Source organism: Pungitius pungitius, chromosome 15 (assembly GCF_949316345.1).
Source record: "Pungitius pungitius chromosome 15, fPunPun2.1, whole genome shotgun sequence".
In the NCBI taxonomy this organism is placed as follows: Eukaryota; Metazoa; Chordata; class Actinopteri; order Perciformes; family Gasterosteidae; genus Pungitius; species Pungitius pungitius.
In genome coordinates this window covers 7,437,512-7,457,300 of record NC_084914.1, presented here as the reverse complement: position 1 = coordinate 7,457,300, position 19,789 = coordinate 7,437,512, and the positions used below count along the sequence as shown (strand labels likewise).

General features: G+C 44.3%; 2 protein-coding genes across 2 annotated transcripts; one reads left to right on the top strand and one right to left on the bottom strand.

Moving 5' to 3' along the window:
- Window positions 1–478: 478 nt before the first annotated feature.
- On the bottom strand, window positions 479–8,238 carry rgs11 (regulator of G protein signaling 11). Its single transcript, XM_037458938.2, has 17 exons — window positions 7,897–8,238; window positions 7,536–7,632; window positions 7,278–7,328; window positions 6,336–6,442; window positions 6,043–6,094; window positions 5,861–5,919; window positions 5,635–5,711; window positions 5,424–5,505; window positions 4,188–4,256; window positions 3,623–3,646; window positions 3,474–3,535; window positions 3,118–3,231; window positions 2,833–2,948; window positions 2,429–2,516; window positions 2,197–2,335; window positions 1,776–1,858; window positions 479–1,692 (listed from the first exon to the last, which is right to left on the bottom strand). The coding sequence occupies exons 1-17, from the start codon at window positions 7,957–7,959 to the stop codon at window positions 1,593–1,595; spliced, it is 1,383 nt and encodes a 460-aa protein (XP_037314835.2). The 5' UTR covers window positions 7,960–8,238; the 3' UTR covers window positions 479–1,592.
- Window positions 8,239–12,699: 4,461 nt separating this feature from the next.
- ints15 (integrator complex subunit 15) lies at window positions 12,700–18,317 on the top strand. Its single transcript, XM_037459551.2, has 8 exons — window positions 12,700–13,122; window positions 13,328–13,528; window positions 13,608–13,829; window positions 14,012–14,177; window positions 14,264–14,541; window positions 14,656–14,893; window positions 15,667–15,706; window positions 17,948–18,317. The coding sequence occupies exons 2-8, from the start codon at window positions 13,334–13,336 to the stop codon at window positions 18,135–18,137; spliced, it is 1,329 nt and encodes a 442-aa protein (XP_037315448.2). The 5' UTR covers window positions 12,700–13,122; window positions 13,328–13,333; the 3' UTR covers window positions 18,138–18,317.
- The last annotated feature ends 1,472 nt before the right edge of the window (window positions 18,318–19,789 follow it).

Sequence of the window (19,789 nt, the reverse complement as noted above, 5' to 3'; positions counted from 1 at the left end):
GACATATCCGGACTTTTTAATCCATAATCCATTAATGAAGCTTAAAGAAAATGGTTCCTGCTTTTTTCCCCTCATGATACTATCACATATCCTTCATAAGATCTAAAAGCCCTCCTTTACATCTCCTCGTCAACAGTTAATATCAAAGGTTTTCTTATGCAACTATTTTACAGACTGAGTAGGGTTTCTTATGGTGAATTACCTGACATCTGTAAAATGAGTGGAGGGACACTTTAACCTAAACAGTCACCTAAAAGGTCATTTGCTCAGTAGTGTTGTAGTGATTGTGACATAAGTCCCCATCACACAAAAATGATTTAGTTGGAGCTTGAATATGTGGTGGTTTTAGGGCTGTGATTTCCAACCCTGGGATTGAGATAATTAATAAGTTGGGAAAGAAAATGACTGTTCATTTATGCTTATTGTTTATAAATATCATGTCATTGCCTTTTGCTATTTTGCTTTCAAAATATAGTCTACTTCCACCTTGTCAGCCCACACCTAATATACAAGGGTCTGGGAAAGAAACGTCCTGCTTTGGAACTGCTCTCAACTCATGTTCACACGTCCTTTGTGAAGAGGTGTAGAAAGTTCTACATGTCTGTGGCTCACAAGATAAAAAGGTTGTGACCACCTCATTTAAAAGATCATAGAATGCCGGTAGCTTTGACCACATTCAGCCAGCAGAGGAAGCCAGTCCAGTAGAGGAAACTGCGGCTCCCACGGGATTAATGGAGGCAAAAAAAAAATAGAAAGGTCATTGATGAAGGGGAACCGTGTAGAGGAAATGAATTAATTCAGACACAGAAGCAGTAGATAAAGAGAACATGATGTGCAGACAGATGTCCCTCTAAGGAACAGACCCGGGCCTTGTTTTTGCAGATAGCAGTCGAGTGACTTGAGCTCTATAATTCGATATCACACAGCCACCACGTCAGGTCGATCAAACAAATCACATCGAGGCTTTGTGGTAGAAATAGACCCAAAGGCCACGAGGAAACCGAGGACATAAAAGAAAGACAAGATTAAAAACAAGTCACAAGGAAAGAAGTTCCAAAAAAAGGGAAGCACATCCACAGTCGACCACAGCATGCAGAACTCGGAGCCAAAGATATTTTATTTATTTCCTTGGGATGTAAGCAAGATGAACGGCAACAGCGTGGCATGAACAAAACCAGCAAATTGTACGATGGACACGCGCATGCAGAGGCAAAGTTTTGACAAAATACATATTTACATTTTTTATTGCTCCATAAACTATACCACTTGACTAAAAAAACCTGCTCATGAAAGACAGAGGAGATTCTAAACGAAGGCTCTAGAGGTAGAGAGGGAGGAGGCGGGATGCAGAATGTTTGTGCAGCACTGGAAGCTGTTTTTTGCTCCGCTGTCGTAGCTCTGGGAGAAACATGTGATGCTGCTGTCCTGTGGGAGGAAGCCGAGACGCAGATACGCTGCGTTTTCTACTGCGGTGGAAAAGCAAAGCTCTGATACTTTTACTTTGACAAGTCCTCGGTTGGTTGCTACGGCAACAAACAGAGACGATGGAGACTGAGAGTGCGTCTCTCTGGGCCCCCCCCCCCCCCCGGACATCAGATGTGGGAGCCGGCTGCGGAGTTGGTACCTGCTTGTCCGTCCACCTGAGCAGGGGAGGGGCTGGAGTGCCGGTGGCGTCTCATGAAGGGAAACACACTGAGAGGAAGAAGAGGAAGGTTGGAGAATTAATCTGATCGTGTAAAAGGAGCGGAAAAGAGGAACTGAATGTGCAGTTTTACCTTTTCTTTGTCTCCAGGGGGACAATAGCTTTGGCCAGCAAGTTCTTATACAGGTCCGACTTCAGATATCTTGGGTAAGAGTCCTTAACACACACACACACACACACAAACATGATTATAACTACGCTGATGATATGTGGTTATGGTGAACCTTCAGATCTAAAATTTTTATCATCGTTTTTATCTTAATGGAAAATCAATAAGCAGAATTGTGAAGCTTGTTGAAAGATCTTCATATTCCATTGAAACTAATAGTTATTTTTGGGAAATAACTGGCCAGATTTGTAAGGTTATGTGTTTTTGGTAAAACATGCATATCTGATGGTATGCACCATTCAGAATGTGGAGACCTGTTATTTCAGATTTATACTTAAAAGGTAAAAGTCTCAAATATCAAATTGCAATGTGTCAGAGGTCAAACCTTCTTCATGAGAAAGTAGATGTGCATCTGTGCGTCGTCCATGACAAATCGATGCGGATGCCTGATCCCTTTCAGGGTTTTATCCATCGTCTTGCTGTCCACGTTGACCCATCGAGCAGCTCCGGGAGTCAGGAAGTGTCTGAGCCGCAAACCAACGACTCGCGGTCACCTGACGGTAAATACGCATGGTGTATTTCTGTGTTTTGTTTTTTTCGTGTGCCTGAACACTTACTTGTAGATCTCTTCCACCTTCTCTACGATCCTGGAACTTTCTCCGTGGCGGATATCCTCGCAGGCCTGCCAGAAGCACAGGTTCTCCGCTAGCAGGGAGACGCACGGTGGCACGTTGGGTATGTTCGGAGGAAAATGTGACAAACAAAACTTTAGATATCACGGTTAGCCGCTGTGGAAAAACCATGAGCCATGGGGCAACGTTTCATAAGTGTGCATCAGTACAGAACAGGTCATTTGGGGAAATTATGAAATTATGAATGCTAATAGGATTAATGATCAGTTCAGGTTGGTTGTCCTATAAAACAATTATATTCATTTTTCTCTCTCTTATCATGATACACGTTTCCACGTTTGTATTTTGAATACACAGATTAATATATCACTTCAGTCCCTCTTCCCTACCGCTGAACTCTTTCTCCAGGTAGATCATGAACTCCCGCCTCCCCATGATGTCGTTGAGGAGCTCCATGAAACTGAAGCTCCAGCGTTCCACTCTTAGACGTGTCGGTATTGGCACCCTGCTCACGAAGACACACCATCAACACATTCACCTCACTACGAATTTCTGAGGTAACTTTGTACGCAAACCATTAATTGACAGGTCAACCCGGTGCAGCAAACGCTGAAACCAGCTAAACTTAATGACTGAACACGTGGATACGTGTGTATCTGTGTTTAATTTCTCACATTTGTAGATTCATTGTCCAATGTGCGGTGTCGTCAGAGATCCAGGGGTTACTGGGAAGGCAGCCTTGCATAATGGGGTCGTGGTTCTGGTACTGCTCGCTGTATTTCACGAAGCTGCACGTCCACGCACAAATGCACAGGCACATCATACACAAAAACACACACACACACACACACAGCTCTATTGGATTAGTGCAGCAGATCATACGAGTTAATGGCCACTAATTCTTACTTGCTCCGGGAAGCATCCATTAGTGGCTCTTATAGTGGGAGCACTAAGCCTTACACTTGAGACATAGAGCTCAGTTCTGGGCCGTGTGTGTGTGTGTGTGTGTGTTTTTCAAATTGACACATACCTTTCTAGGCAGATGGATGACTTCACACGGTTTCTCCCCAGGGCCCTTCGACAGGTTTCAATCTGTCAACATCAGGCACAAAAAGAGAGCTGAAAGATACACTCAATGTACTTATAGTCCAGGGTGTTTACATTATATGTGATTTTTACCTCACTTTTGTAGAAGTCACTGTTCTAGTTCTGTTAAGAGAAACACATTGTCGTCACTTTGGGCCTCACAATGACCACATCATACATTTATACATCAATAGCTGAGGGCCGTGACTGTTTGGGTTCACCCATAAAACCAATGGCTTTAAATATTAAAGCAGGATATATTCTGACATGTAAGGAATGTACGGTGTAACATTATACACTGGTCATGACGTAGAACGTATACAATTATCAATTTTTTTTCACGGCTGCTACCCAATTAGAAATGGCTCTAATCAGTGATCACCTACATGAGTGACAAGGAAGGTGCTACGATGTCATGTTTAATCTTGGTTCATAATTATAGTTATTGGAATGTCCTGTAATCATCCACACTGTAGCTTAAAAGCTTACTTTCACACTTACTTTGCGACAATCCCAGCAGCAAGACAGAGAGGGACAACAATTAAATAGGGACGGGCACATCGGTTACATTAAATAGGCACAATAGACGGGCACATAGGAGACATGTTGGAACGGATTTTTCAAAGGAGACATAAAGAAATGTGATGATGTCACTGACCAGTGTAACCCGTACGCTCAAGTTATTTGGTCTCTCCAGACCCATGTCCAACACATTATGTGCCCCGGGCTGAAAGAAACACACACACACACACACATACGCGCATTAATAACTAAGTGTAATGTGTGTGTGTGTGTGCGCCTGCTGAGAACATGCGTGTGAGTGAGCACTTATCCTTCCTTGAGCTTTCCACTCCACCGGCTCGGATTTTTACTCTTAAGCTTCTCTTTCTTTTCCTCCATGTCCTCGTCCCTAATTCATAAAGGCAGGACACAATGTAGTGCCTCCCCCAAACCCTCCACCTCCCCACGTCTGTCCTTTCCCTCTGGTCCTCCTCTCTACTTGTCTACATCTAAGTTATATATAAGACAACATAAGGAAAGTCTCTCTCTCTCTCTCTCTGTTTCCCCTTTTACCAGATGGGCTGAATGTTTCATGTTGTGGCAGAAAAACCATCAGACTGTTTTAAATACAGTAAAACATGTTTCATTGTATTGCATAGTTTAGCAGAGCACCGTGGAGACTATAGTTCCATTCACTATTGTATATGCCGTTGTAGTTTAGCAGAGTAATGTATTGAATAGGGCAGAATAGTATAGTATAGTAAGTAATGCATTGTACAGTATGTACAGTAGTAATGCAGCATCGTACAGTGGAGTGCAGAGCACTATAGCACAGTATTACACAATAATGTATGATGAAGAGCAATATAGTGTATCAACACATTGTGAAACTATAGTATATGTAAGTATAGTGTGGTATGCGATGGTATACTAAAGTATAGTAGCAGAGTGCAGTATAGTATAGTATAAAATAGTACATAGCAAGGGCGTAACCATGCATTCTTTGGGGGGGTAAATATAAATAAAGGTTCTCCTTTAATGGACCCTGTCAATGGATCAGGCTCTTGTTATGTCTTATTTAATTTCAATTTATTTCTGTTTGTTGAGAAAAACATAAGTGTCTGGATCCCCTTTCCTAATTGCACACTTGTGTGATTTCGTTTGAAACCAACTTGCGTTGTCTTGGTTACCTATCACTTTTTCGTCAGTCAGTGGAGATCGAAGACAGCAAACGGAGGATTTAAGGTTAACTAAAAAGCAGAGAGAACTGGACCAGCAGCCAAGCATACGTGTTTTTGTTCAGACAGTAAGTGACTGTCTGGGAGGATATTCATTCATTGGATACTCCTTTGGTACATAGTACAACACAATGGAGTACTAACAGTCAACGTACCTGCGGCCTGTTGATGAGCCAGTAGGCCTGTTCCTGACATTCAAGAACAATGCGGTCTGCCTTCCTCCTCTGTTTGGATGCCCTTAAACATAAATCACACTGTAAGTTTATGTTTGCGTGTCTTTAACTGTGTGTCAGTGTGTGTCAGTGTGTGTGATTATGTAAGCCTGCGCGTGTGTGTGCGTGTGTGTTTGTCGTCTTGTGAGTGTACCGGAGTTGCTCTCTGGCTTGCATCACAACAAAGTCCCAGGTGTGGTTGATCCTCTTGTGTAACACGCTGTACCTCTCCTAAAAAGGAAGAGGGACAAGGACAAGGGATGGATGAGAAAAACAAAAACACAGAGCGGAAAGATGAGCAGGAAAATAATAGTGGCATAGGCCCGTTAGCCTGGGCTAATGCATCAATGACGACACACACAGACACACACTTTCCTCACCTTTTCATACTCCATCAGTTCTCCTTGTTTTCTGATGTTCTTTTTAGCCAAATAGATTGCTGATGGCATATAAGAAGGAGAACAGTTCAGTTCAAATGCTTATTAGAACTCTTTTGTTTTTTATTTGATTAGAAGCTTTCTTTTTGCTTCCTTCTGAATTCTTTTTTTTGGCTTTGCCTCACCGTAGTCCAGCTCTGATGCAGGCCACCGGGTACTCGTCCAGAAGTAAGGAGTCTAAGAAAAACAAAGTGACTTTTTATGATCGAGATTGACTGTGAAGCGGGTGATTTAAAAAGTGGCAGAGAGTGCCCGGATCAATTTAGGAAATTAAGAAAGTGGGCTAATGGAGTGCAATGGAAAGGAAGGAAGACGAGCCGCTGATCACTTCAGTCAAAAGTGGTAACGCGCTTTAACAGGAAGGGGGGGGCGTTTGGGTTTCTTCACAAGCAGGTGGACGAAGGGAGGTCCGACTTACCTGGAAGCGGTAGGGGGACTCGTCGGGCCGTAACACGAGAGATCTGGGCTCTTTGAGAGGGTAAACGTACCCGTACCTCACCAGCATCCCACTTATGTGCAGAGCCTCTGTTAAACACCACAGAAGACACAACTCTTCGCACAGTTTCACTTTCCTTAAGTGACTATGGGGCTGTATTCAATAAAGCAGTTCACCCAGCCATTTATTTCAGTAGGTGCTGGATGGCAGGTTTATCCCTGTATGGCTTTTGGTGGCACAAGAAAGATTCATTAGTGGTAAAGCTCTTAAATTCAGCTGAAGGAAAGCAGAAAATCCAGTCAATCAATCAGAAAAAGTGTAGAACGAATCCCTCATTACTTTAAAAAAAAATATACACCTGCACTCTGTCAGCAATCCCTCTCAAATGAAGGCTTTGACCCAGTGATGAAACACGTCATTTGTTAAAGAGCCCTATTTCCATGACTGACAGCCACCAAAAAAAGCTATGCAATGCATTTTAATCAGCTCTTACCGCCCTCTCTCCCTTTGCTGACTGGGTCTTCTCTTTCCTCCTTCCGTTTGCTCTGAGGCAAAGGGGACCACAGGGCTATCTTTTCCGACCTCTAATTCACTTTACGTAAAGGATCAAGTCTCAAGAGGGGAAAAAATACTACCACAGGGACGCTAATCAAACCCAGATCATCAGGTGAGCTAATCAAACCTAGTTCCTCTGGGGTTCACCCGGTTCTGTTTACTTGAAACCGCAACACCCACATTACACACACACCCACAAATACACACGCATACACACACACAAAACTCACCACAACAGAAGGAGAGAAAACCCCATATCCTGGCAACACACTAACAACAACACACAGAGTGCAAGGGAAACAGAGAGAGCGTATGACAGCAAATACTCTCTATCGTATTAATAGTAAATATATGTATCAACACACTTACCTTCCTCACAGATACAGTATTTCTGGATCAACCAGGTAATCATATCACGGCCTGAAGAAAAAGAAAAGAGTAACAGAACAAAAAGGTGACAAGAAAATAGGACAAATCCCCCCCCCGCTCTGTTAAGCACAAAGTATTCTCCCATTTAAACCCGGCTGCATAATGCATGATCACTGGGACAAACACAGGCTGCAACCTGCATATCCACACATAGACGCTGAGACCCTGTGACATAAAGGGCCGCATGCACACACGCACCTGTCATGGCGTGTGGAATGACAGTGATAAGAAGCCTCTGGTTTCTCATCTTCATGCCCATGTCAGGGTCCTGCATTGCCACAATCACTTTCTCCATCTGTAAAAGAGACACACACACACACACACACACACACGTATTAATACACGAAACAGCACGCACACCCAGATGCAGATACCAAGAACATAAAAAATAAACATGCATGGTTAAAATATTCGGATAAAACTGCACATCTTGATGTTCCAACCTTTCTTAACTTGCTCTCATCCTCGCACCGGATGTGTATTTTCGGCTTCAAACATTATGTCATGATCTATCGCATTTTGTGAAATAAGTAAAGTAGGCACAATCATGGAAACATACCTTCTGAAAGCATGCCATTTGTTCCCGGTTGCAGCCTCCTCTAGCCAAGGTGTTGATGGTCATCTTTCGGGCTGCTTGGGATCACAGTCGACGGGACCGTAAAGTGCAAGAGCGCAGAAGTGCAGCCGGGAGCGCGCCTCTGTTCTCTTTTTTCCTCATCGGGCGGTCCGGTGCCTGGCGCGCGCGCGCACGTGTTGATTACCCCGATTACTCTATAAAAGTGATTCCCAATATGGCGTTTAAGAATTCTATTCACACATAGTCCTTTTTCAGAAGGGACTAAATATGTGTCTTTACGCGTTCGTCTCTGTAATTCATATGTCCTGGATCCAGTGTTGTGCCTGAACGATAGTTCATGAACTCGTTCATATTTTGGGTGAACGTGAACTGAACGTACTGTATTAATGCCCGATGAACGTTACTGTGAACTCGTTCATCCTGGTGTCTACGGCGCGTTCTTTCAGGTTAACGTTGTTCAAATAGGTTGCCAGATTTCTATAGAAAACACACCGTAAACGCGCCTTAATAAGTAGCGGAAAAAATACCCAATCTGGCAACACCAGCCTCCAGCGTTGCACTGCGCATGCGTCATCAAAAAAAGCTGCGTGTAACAAAGAGGCGGCGTATAATAATTTAAATGAGTTTAATGAAGTTACTGACATGGTCGGTGAGGATGGGAGGAATCTGACCTTTCTTTGCAAACATTTGCACCTTAATGATAACTGTCGTGTTTTTATTGCTTATTTAAAAAAGAGCATTCAAAGCAGCATGTGTTTGAGAATGTACTGTAGGGGTGAACGCTGCAGCTGCTGCTAGTGTGGAGTGAATGGACAGCAACATTAAAGCAACAATCCCCTTAATGCTAATGTAAACCCTGGTTGGATAAGGATTCAAAACTGGATATGAAGATGAAATCTGATGCATAGCTTCAGTGTTAAACCTGATAAAATAATTGCTGTCTGTGGTTCTGGGCTGTGGCAATAATTTTGAAAATAATAGCTTGCAGCAACATATGGGGAAAAAAAGAACTGAACTAGAACTAAACTGTGAACTTAGTTCACATTTTTAAGTTTGAACTATGAACTGAACTAGTTCATTTTAAAATTTGTGAACTGAACTTTGAACTAGTTCATGTAGAAAGTGAACTTTCCCAACACTGGTGACGTGTGCTGGACTTTGCACCCTAAACGCGGCGTTGCGGTGCAGGCTTCTTTTCTGCACGCGTTAATTTTTCACCAAAAATTTGGTGATCCTTCTTCGTGGCAAGACTGTCTTGCCACGAAGAAGGATCGTTGGACGCGGAAGGGCCCACCCACCACCACCTGGTCGTCAGGTTGTTCGGACGAACAGCCTGAGGACCAGCTTTCTGTTCGGTCCTTCCGAACAGCCTTCTGCGTCCAACGATCCCTTCTTCGCCGCAAGACAATCTTGCGTCCGAAGATCCGACCGTTGCGGACCATGGGGGTGCGGGCTGCCGCACTCCCAATGCTCCCGTCGTAGGAAGGTCAAAAAGCCCTCCAGCATTTCAAGACACCTGCGCCAAAGCAGCCGCGTCTCTCATCCGGAAAGCTCTCCAGAGTTGGAATAGCCTCCCACGCCAGAAGCATTGGGAGTGCGGCAGTCCGCACCCCAGCGGTGAATCTGATCTTGGAAACCCGCTCCTATATCTTGGCTTTGGTGGTGACGCTCTGTGACGTCACGACGCGTCATGTCGGAGTCAGGAGTTGTTTATGGACTCACCGCACCGCAAACTGAAGAGACCATAAACAACTCCTGACTCGTGACGTCATACAGCGTCACCACCAAAGCCAAGATATAGGAGCGGGTTTCCAAGATCAGATTCACCGCTGGGGTGCGGACTGCCGCACTCCCAATGCTTCTGGCGTGGGAGGCTATTCCAACTCTGGAGAGCTTTCCGGATGAGAGACGCGGCTGCTTTGGCGCAGGTGTCTTGAAATGCCGGAGGGCTTTTTGAGGGCTTCCTACGACGGGAGCATTGGGAGTGCGGCAGCCCGCACCCCCATGGTCCGCAACGGTCGGATCTTCGGACGCAAGATTGTCTTGCGGCGAAGAAGGGATCGTTGGACGCAGAAGGCTGTTCGGAAGGACCGAACAGGAAGCTGGTCCTCAGGCTGTTCGTCCGAACAACCTGACGACCAGGTGGTGGTGGGTGGGCCCTTCTGCGTCCAACGATCCTTCTTCGTGGCAAGACAATCTTGCCACGAAGAAGGATCACCAAATTTTTGGTGAAAAATTAAGGCGTGCAGACAAGAAGCCTGCACCGCAACGCCGCGTTAGCGTGCAAAGTCCAGCACACGTCACTCGCAACAAAGTCCGATTAACGGCAATTTCCCTCTACTTCTCTCTTAGATCCTCCACCCCGAGACGTCAGGAGGCGGCGAGAGGAGAGAGGAGCCTACGAGTGTTTAGTGAAATGAGCGGTCCTTCCCTCAGAAAACTCAAACAAAATGAATTGTGGATTTTATTTCAAAACCACATTTAGCACTAAAGTGTCCAATTCATGTATCATTTAACATCACCACTGTGATGGTGAAAAGAAAATCAGCCAATAACTCAAAACGTAGAAAAGGGAACGTTGAAAATAGAATCAGATGCACCCATTGCTCTCATATACCTAAATTTAATAAATGTATCTTAGGTTGCATTTTTTTTCCTCCAAATAAATATACTTAATATTCTCTATTCATGTCAAGTTCAACTCCTGCTCACGGTGCAAAGGACACAAGGACAACTCAACTTGCTGACTCACTTTTAACTTGACTTGACTTTTTAATTTAAACATTTAATTAACATCGTATACTTATAATTTTGAAAAATGAAATATTTAAGCAAAAATCCTTTTACACAAAATCAGGGAATTTAATGCTGCAATGTTTCTCCCCCAATCTACTCAGTTAAGAGAGTTCTGCCTGGAGAAGTGTGTTTTTTTTTGTTATTGTTGTTGCTTTGTCTTGTACAACCACTACCTCTGCCCTTTACATGTACTTTCCTTTATTTGCACTCTGGTTATTTAGAAGGTTATGTGGTTGTCTCATTAGCTTCCAAGTCAAAGATCTATACGGCGTTGCATGGTCTACACGGGGGTCTTGGTTGCCGCCCCCCGCCTCCGTAGCTCCAAAAAATACACAAATGCACTGAAAACTCAAATGTGTCTATCATCACCTCTAAATGGCACACATTCCTTTTGAAGGGCATGTGAATACATTATCATTATGTGTTTTGTTGGTGAAACCAAGACATGTAAGGCGTCCAATGGGGCCTTGTTGACTTACATTAAACAAGTAAATACACAAACGCACTGCAAACTCAGCCCCACAAGGGAACTTGCCCGTGCACACACACACACACACACACACACACACACACACACTGAAAAACTGGAGAAGTGTTTTCATCGTACGTTTGTGTATTCTGGGTGCCCGGACTAGTTCACGATTATGTTAATCCAATAGAGCTGGCTGCAAAAGTGATATAACGAGACGCTTACTCACACTCCTCAGAATGAAGCTACCTAACACCAGAGTTGGCTTCTCAGCAGGTGTGTCGCTGAGTGTGGAGAAGCGGCTTGAAACGTGAAGTGGTTGGTGGTTAACCGTGTGCTTCGACTTAGACTTATGCTCACTCCGGACAGTCACCCAGCCTCCCGGCCGCTCGGGGTTGCCGGGGGACGGTTAGCAGGAGCAAACGATACGTCTGTGTGGTCCGCACCGACTATAGGAGATGGCTGGTTAACAGCGGCTACTGACTGAGCCTCCATGGTGCGGAGCCGTGCTTCTAACTCACTAAGCCTCGCCTCCAAGCAAACAAATATACTACATTTCTTACATGTACCGTTATCCGTAAGAGAGGCAGAGGCAGTGTTGTGCCTGAACGCGTTCATTGAACTTTCAGGTTAACGTTGTTCAAATAGGTTGCGAGATTTTTATAGAAAACACACCGTAAACGCGCCTTAATAAGTAGCGGAAAAAATACCCAATCTGGCAACACCAGCCTCCAGCGTTGCACTGCGCATGCGTCATCAAAAAAAGCTGCGTGTAACAAAGAGGCGGCGTATAATAATTTAAATGAGTTTAATGAAGTTACTGACATGGTCGGTGAGGATGGGAGGAATCTGACCTTTGTTTGCAAACATTTGCACCTTAATGATAACTGTCGTGTTTTTATTGCTTATTTAAAAAAGAGCATTCAAGCAGCATGTGTTTGAGAATGTACTGTAGGGGTGAACGCTGCAGCTGCTGCTAGTGTGGAGTGAATGGACAGCAACATTAAAGCAACAATCCCCTTAATGCTAATGTAAACCCTGGTTGGATAAGGATTCAAAACTGGATATGAAGATGAAATCTGATGCATAGCTTCAGTGTTAAAACTGATAAAATAATTGCTGTCTGTGGTTCTGGGCTGTGGCAATAATTTTGAAAATAATAGCTTGCAGCAACATATGGGGAAAAAAAGAACTGAACTAGAACTAAACTGTGAACTTAGTTCCCATTTTTAAGTTTGAACTATGAACTGAACTAGTTCATTTTAAAATTTGTGAACTGAACTTTGAACTAGTTCATATAGAAAGTGAACTTTCCAAACACTGCCTGGATCGTAACGCAATGACGCCATTTAAGGTTAAATATGTTTTGGCCATTCAGCACCACCACTATCAAATATTTTGCATAACCTTCCGCCCCAAAAAGTTGCCATAACAATATGGTCTCATTTTAAATACAAATGCTTCAACGGAATACATTTATACAACACCATACGAATAGATATAAAACGAGGAATTTTATTTTATGCGGCCTAAATCTGAGGTGGGGTGAATAGTCTGGACCGACTCGGATGGAAACGTGCAGGGCCAAACTTCATCCCTCACGGGCTTCCGTAGTAGCAGGAAGTGGAGCTGTGACGTCAGGAGACCATTCACTAGTCTCAGCTAGCGTCGGCTAATTGTTTAAATGTATTAAGATCGTATTGCAGAAGTGAGACACAAACTAACGACATACACGTGTTTCTTAACAAAAAAAGCCTTAAACTATTTGATAACTAACGAAAGATTTGTTGCGCAATTCGAAATAGTCAATTTAGCTAACCTTGCTAACCAGCAGCAGGCTGGAGGAGAAACGACTGTAAGTCAACGACGCGTTGACTTACATCTGTGAAGAAGGGTAACGTTAAATTACCACTTCGTTATAGCTGCTGATTGATGCTTCTTGTGTAAGTAGTTTTTGTCTATTTCGTGTCGTAAACATATGCTCGGAATCAGCACTGTCGTTTTAGAGCTGGATTTGTTTATGTTCGTTTTCGTCCTCTGTAATTCACGAGAAGCATCTCCGACAAGTCCCTTCCACATCGCCACGCCCGAGTTGCATGAATTGAGTGTTGAAAATCCCGTAACGGTTTTGTGCGGGTCTCTCGTTAGGTGGCGATGGGTGACATTCGTCAGTCGTTGCTGCCTCGCGATGTCCTGAGTGCAGCCAAGGAGCTGCTGTACCACCTGGACATCTACATCTGTAACCTGGTGCAGTCAGGGAGGCAGCCTCCTCAGGTTGACTCCAAGACCCAGGAGCTGGTGGAGGAGTTCATTCTGCATGCGCCCAAGGACAGAAACACGCAAGCCAGGGTAAGGCATGACCCTCACACACTTGTGCAGTAGATAAACACAAAAGTATGGATTTTATTTCTATGTGTTTTCCTTTCAGCGGATGAGTGCCCTGCAGGAGCTCCAGCTTTTGGAGATCATGTGCAGCTGTTTCCAGGAACAGAGCCGCGATACTGTCCGCCAGCTCATGTTCTCTGCCCTCTTCAGTCTCCAAGGCAACCAGGCAGACGAAAGTCGCATGTCGCTGTTAGGCAAGCTGGTCTCCATGGCAATCGCTGTGGGCAGGGTTCCTATCTTGGAATGTGCTGCTACCTGGTTACAGGTTGGTGTTCAGGATAACTTTCACACAGAATGCGGATTATGTTCAGTGTTTGTATATTTAGCTTCCATGCAATTTGAGGTTTATGTGTGAGATGTATTCCAACGATCTATGGCCAGGATGTGTTTGTGTACCATGGCTTTAGCCAAACAATATACCTGTGGTATTATGTTTGATCCCTTCAGAGAACCCATCGTGGGTACTGTGTGCGCCTGGCTCAGGTTTTAGTAGACGACTACTGTAGTATGGTGCCAGGCTCGGGGCCCACCCTGCAGAACATCCACAATGCCAGCCCGCGCTTCTGCTGCCAGTTCATCACCGCTGTCACCACCCTCTATGACCTCACCACAGGTTGTACAACACAAATGTGACAAAAACATTTAAAAAAATGCAACCTAAAAACTCAAAATCAATCAAATATTTTTTTCTGTTTTTAGAGGAGCTCACCCCTCCTCTGGAACTCCTCCAGATGATTGTTTTGTGGATCCAAGAGGACCCAGGTCTGGTCCTAATCAACTTCCTGAACACGGCCCTCGCTGGCAATCAGCCAATCAGCTCACTTGATGTCACACCCTTGGGGGGCCTGATGCGTTGGTGCGTCAAAGCCTCCTTGATCTACAGTAGAGACAAGAAGAAGGGGCTAACTAATGGGTCCGCTGAGTGTGAACCGGAAGTGGGGCCTCTTTTCTCTGCTCTCCATCTGAGCGTCCTACAGGTGTGTGTATAGATCAATTTACCTCACCGTATGATTTTATATGAAGTATGCAAAACACTTCCAACAAACACGTTGATGATAACAAAGCTGTTGTCACTTTTGTGCCACATGTAGGTGCTCATGCTTTTGCCAAACATACTAAATGAGAAGGGGCTTTTTGGTCGCCTAGCGCTGCTCCAGATGGAGCCCCTGGCTGCACTGACCTCAGACCTCTCCAGGCTGTTGGACCAGGCCGACAAACACACTCACACGTCCTCCACAGATTCTTCTGGCCTCTCTGAGCTGGCACTGGACCGGCTGGCTCAGGCCCTGCAGGTGGCCATGGCCAATGGAGCTCTCCTCTGCTCGAGAGGTACGATTATTAAAATGCCGACCCAAGTGGTACGGATGGGGAGGCCCGAAAAGTGGATGAAGGGGCATTTTATATTAATTTACAATGCTCGCCTTATAATATGTTGCCTCAAAGGCAAAAGTGCTTTGATGATGGGGCCAGAGACTGCAAATTACTTAAACAAATGTTGAAATACAACTCTGTTTACAATCCAAAACGCATATCCTTCCTCTCACCAGCAACACTATTTTTCAATGGTGTGAATTGCTTGGTTTTGGATCGCTACGTTCTAATCAAACAATATGGCCCTCAGCCTGTGGTGCTGAAAGGGGTCATGTGGGAACTATTTTCTTTTCCTACAAGATACTGCTCACAATAAGGTCTGTGGATTATCTTGAGTAATCGGGTCATGGTTTATGGAAAATGTCTTTTTGAGCACTACAAGCTAAGTAAATCGTAGTCTCATTATAAGTGAAAGAAGGATGGCATCTCTAAAGCTAGAAGATATCAAGACTGAATAAAACTCTCTCACCAGGGAGATCTAGATTCATAACTAGTATTAGAAATTGTATAATTTCTTGAAGTGACATGAGCCTAATGGTCTCACTGTTTCCTAGCTAGTGCGTTTTTTAAGTACACCACCTCAGATGAACGTCAGGCCTCCACATAAATTTTAACAAATGTGTGATCAATAATCAATGACAAATCAAATAACTAATCATTTAATTCACTGTATTTTCAAACCGTGCTGTGGTGGTTGTGTGCTTCTTTTTCACGCTGCCTTTTCTCTACAGAGGACCTGAGAGCCATCTGTTCCCGCCTGCCACACAACAAGTAAGAACCATTATCTGTCCAGTGCCCTTTTACGTTAGAACCATTTCCATGGTAACCAGGTTTCAGCCAGAGCGAGAACAAGAGCATCGTAAGCATACTATCAGCTTTAGGGTCCTATGTGGAGTATAAACAATCCTGAAACCTTTCCTCCTCCGCCTGCTGTGGATTTAGTGCACTGTCAACACAGTTTAAAACCATCGACATAATTGCAGTGAGCACATACACTCACCGGCCACTTTATTAGGTACACCTGTCCAACTGCTCGTTAACACTTAATTTCTAAGCAGCCAATCACATGGCGGCAACTCAGTGCATTTAGGCATGTAGACATTGTCAAGACAATCTCCTGCAGTTCAAACCGAGCATCAGTATGGGGAAGAAAGGTGATTTGAGTGACTTTGAACGTGGCATGATTGTTGGTGCCAGAAGGGCTGGTCTGAGTATTTCAGAAACTGCTAATCTACTGGGATTTTCACGCACAACCATCTCTAGGGTTTACAGAGAATGGTCCGAAAAAGAAAAAACATCCAGTGAGCGGCAGTTCTGTGGGCGGAAATGCCTTGTTGATGCCAGAGGTCAGAGGAGAATGGCCAGACTGGTTCGAGCTGATAGAAGGGCAACAGTGACTCAAATAACCACCCGTTACAACCAAGGTGGGCATAAGAGCATCTCTGAACGCACAGTACGTCGAACTTTGAGGCAGATGGGCTACAGCAGCAGAAGACCACACCGGGTGCCACTCCTTTCAGCTAAGAACAGGAAACTGAGGCTACAATTTGCACAAGCTCATCGAAATTGGACAATAGAAGATTGGAAAAACGTTGCCTGGTCTGATGAGTCTCGATTTCTGCTGCGACATTCGGATGGTAGGGTCAGAATTTGGCGTCTACAACATGAAAGCATGGATCCATCCTGCCTTGTATCAACGGTTCAGGCTGGTGGTGGTGGTGTCATGGTGTGGGGAATATTTTCTTGGCACTCTTTGGGCCCCTTGGTACCAATTGAGCATCGTTGCAACGCCACAGCCTACCTGAGTATTGTTGCTGACCATGTCCCTCCCTTTATGACCACAATGTACCCAACTTCTGATGGCTACTTTCAGCAGGATAAAGCGCCATGTCATAAAGCTGGAATCATCTCAGACTGGTTTCTTGAACATGACAATGAGTTCGCTGTACTCAAATGGCCTCCACAATCACCAGATCTCAATCCAATATAGCATCTTTGGGATGTGGTGGAACGGGAGATTCGCATCATGGATGTGCAGCCGACAAATCTGCGGCAACTGTGTGATGCCATCATGTCAATATGGACCAAACTCCCTGAGGAATGCTTCCAGCACCTTGTTGAATCTATGCCACGAAGAATTGAGGCAGTTCTGAAGGCAAAAGGGGGTCCAACCCGTTACTAGCATGGGGTACCTAATAAAGTGGCCGGTGAGTGTATAATGTTTTGAATAATGTAAAAAAAGAACATTTTTAATTATTTTTATCATATAAAGAAACATGCTTTAAAACAGACGATTTATCCTAAATACACATTTTCCTCTGACCTGTAGTGCTATTGTTGAGGCCAAATTGTTTTGATGCCAGTTGCCGGGCCTTCGAAATATTATCAGCTGCAGAGATGTTTGCCTTCTAATGAATGTAAGGGGACTCAATGGCACTCAAAAGTGCCCAGACATATATATTGGAAAATATCCACAGCCATTGTTGGTTTTCATTTACCATCTAGTTTCTTTCTGTTAAACCACAACCACCAACCGCATCGCAGCGCAGACAGAAGTGTGGATTTATACCTTATCATGCTAGCTCACCTAGCACCCGTGAGCTAGCTGGCGTCACGGCTTGCCCATAAAACAAGCCGCTTCTCCACTAATAGATTCTTCTTTGCGTCTCCACTGTTACCGTTTGGCGGATAAGAAAATTGTAGCTAAAAATAGCAGTTCTATCGTGTCCCATTACATTGAAGAGAAGGCTGACATTTCTATGGGCAATACTTAGGACTATAAGAGGAAAGTTTGGATAGTGGGGTGTACCGTCCCGTTTTAAGAACAGTATTTGATAGTTTTAGACAGAAAAATGGGGATTCCCATGTAAATTGAAACCGATCAGGTAATTTAAGTAAAATACGTTGTAAAATAAGTCCTTTTGTCGTGACTTATAACTTGTGCCTACAAATGACGATGAATGAAGTATTTTTTGTTCAACATTTTTGTCTTTTATTCTTACTCCCCTGCAGTTTGCTCCAGTTGGTGTTGTCCGGCCCGGTGCTGTACTACAACAACATCCACACACCCCCACTGGCCTACAGCCCACACGCTGCTCACTCCCCCATTGCCACACACCCGCCACTGGCCTCCTCTCACCCGCAGTACCCCGCTCAGCCCTTCATGACGGGGTTGCAGTTCCCCTTCAGGCCCAGCCACTGAAAGAAATGTCAAACTGGTTTGCAGATGTGAATTTGTGTGCATGTGTGTGTGTGTTTTTGCTGTGTATGAATCAGTGATGTATGTGTGAGTGATGTTTTTTATGTGTTATGGTGTTAATGAGCAGATATGCTAAAAGTCTGTGAGGCTGACACGTTTGTCAATAAATATTTTTTTACCTCACCATTGATGTTGTTCTTCACAATGACCACTTGTGGTCGCTGTTGTCTCTGTAAATGTGTCACACCAGCTTTCAACGGTCACTTCGGGGCTGCGATTTAATGCAAAGTATATTATGTCAGAGACGGAGAGCCGTAGGCTTTATTATATTTTAGTCCATAGTATGTGCTGCTTTATTACTGAATGAAACAAGAGTTTAGGAGCTGGTAATTGTGGACAAATGTTACAGAATATTTAGGAGAAATAATAAGTAACAATGCACATTGAGCAAGACTCTCAAATTAGAATTACATTAAGTATATTAACCATAAGGGGAGATCCAGGAAAAGCTCTTGCATGACTGGACCCATGTATTTGCGAGCATACACACCTCTGGAGGCTCCATGTTGAAAACCAATACCAGAGATCATTCAGTTCACTGCTGTCCTAAAGTAACATGGGTTATTACGTAACCAAAGATGTCAGTCTTTTGGAGCCCAGCCCTGTGTGTGTAGACTTGGCCCTCTTTTTAGACTGATAGCTTATCATTCGTCTGCAGCACACCAAAAAAAACTTTAAAAGATGTCCAACCCTCCCAAGGACCCCAACTGCTCTCACCTCGGATGAGAATTGCATCATCCATAGTGGTTTCTGCACAGCATCGGAGACATTTGAGTACTAGTACATGCATTAGTACACTTGCTTTTTTATTCCTTCATTCCTGACATTCTACTAGTAGGCATGTTCTGTGTGTGCTGGGAAGGAAATAAATAGTGTCCGCCACTGCTCAGAATTGTTGCCATAATTATCCCTCACTGCTTCCTTGTGTAGTGTACCGGTAATGTCTCGCATGCAAGGTGCTAATTCTTTCAGACTTCCTGGATCCCATGATCTCCATTTCTAGGTCGTGCTCTACCTTCAGTCCAGATGCGGTTGATTATACTGTGTTAATTGTAGATTGTCTGTGGCCCCCCCCCCCCCCCCCCAACCGTAGAGCTCATGGGTGGGGCAGTGATAAGGGTATCTTTTCTGGGGAAGCCATGCATTGCTGTTAGGCTGGGGGAAGGCTTCAACAGATAATATTTAGGTGAAAAAGGCGAGGGGAGAGAGTATGTATAGATAGTAAGTGTGAGCTGTTTGGCGCTCGCACATATTCGTACAATCTTCTCAGAAAGACAGGAAATGATCTTAGAACCTAAGATATGTCTAAGTTGTACGATCTTCCGTTGCCTTTAGCGAGGTTACCAAAGCTCTGAATTGCTTCATGATTGCACAACTATTCTACAGAAAGTTGCTCGACGCCCAACAGGCCGGTTGGACTAGGTTTGTCTCTGCCCGTTTATATCATGAGGTTATAATGGGTTATATATGAAACCTCATGGTTTCTTCCACTTCCGCCTTGCAGGTGTGCGTTGTGGTTGTGTAGGACTTTCTGTGTCAGCAGCTGCAGAATCACGGTTTCCCGAACGAAAAAGTACTCTCATGGCCAAACACCA

Excerpts from the sequence above, each read along its gene's own strand:
- ints15 (XM_037459551.2), top strand. The coding sequence starts at position 13,334 with ATGGGTGACATTCGTCAGTCGTTGCTGCCTCGCGATGTCCTGAGTGCA. Across the intron at positions 13,830-14,011 it reads GTGCTGCTACCTGGTTACAG|AGAACCCATCGTGGGTACTG; the intron begins GTTGGTGTTCAG and ends TGATCCCTTCAG. Across the intron at positions 15,707-17,947 it reads TCCCGCCTGCCACACAACAA|TTTGCTCCAGTTGGTGTTGT; the intron begins GTAAGAACCATT and ends ACTCCCCTGCAG.
- rgs11 (XM_037458938.2), bottom strand. The coding sequence starts at position 7,959 with ATGACCATCAACACCTTGGCTAGAGGAGGCTGCAACCGGGAACAAATG. Across the intron at positions 7,329-7,535 it reads CATTCCACACGCCATGACAG|GCCGTGATATGATTACCTGG; the intron begins GTGCGTGTGTGC and ends CTTTTTCTTCAG. Across the intron at positions 2,517-2,832 it reads CCTGGAGAAAGAGTTCAGCG|CGGAGAACCTGTGCTTCTGG; the intron begins GTAGGGAAGAGG and ends TCTCCCTGCTAG.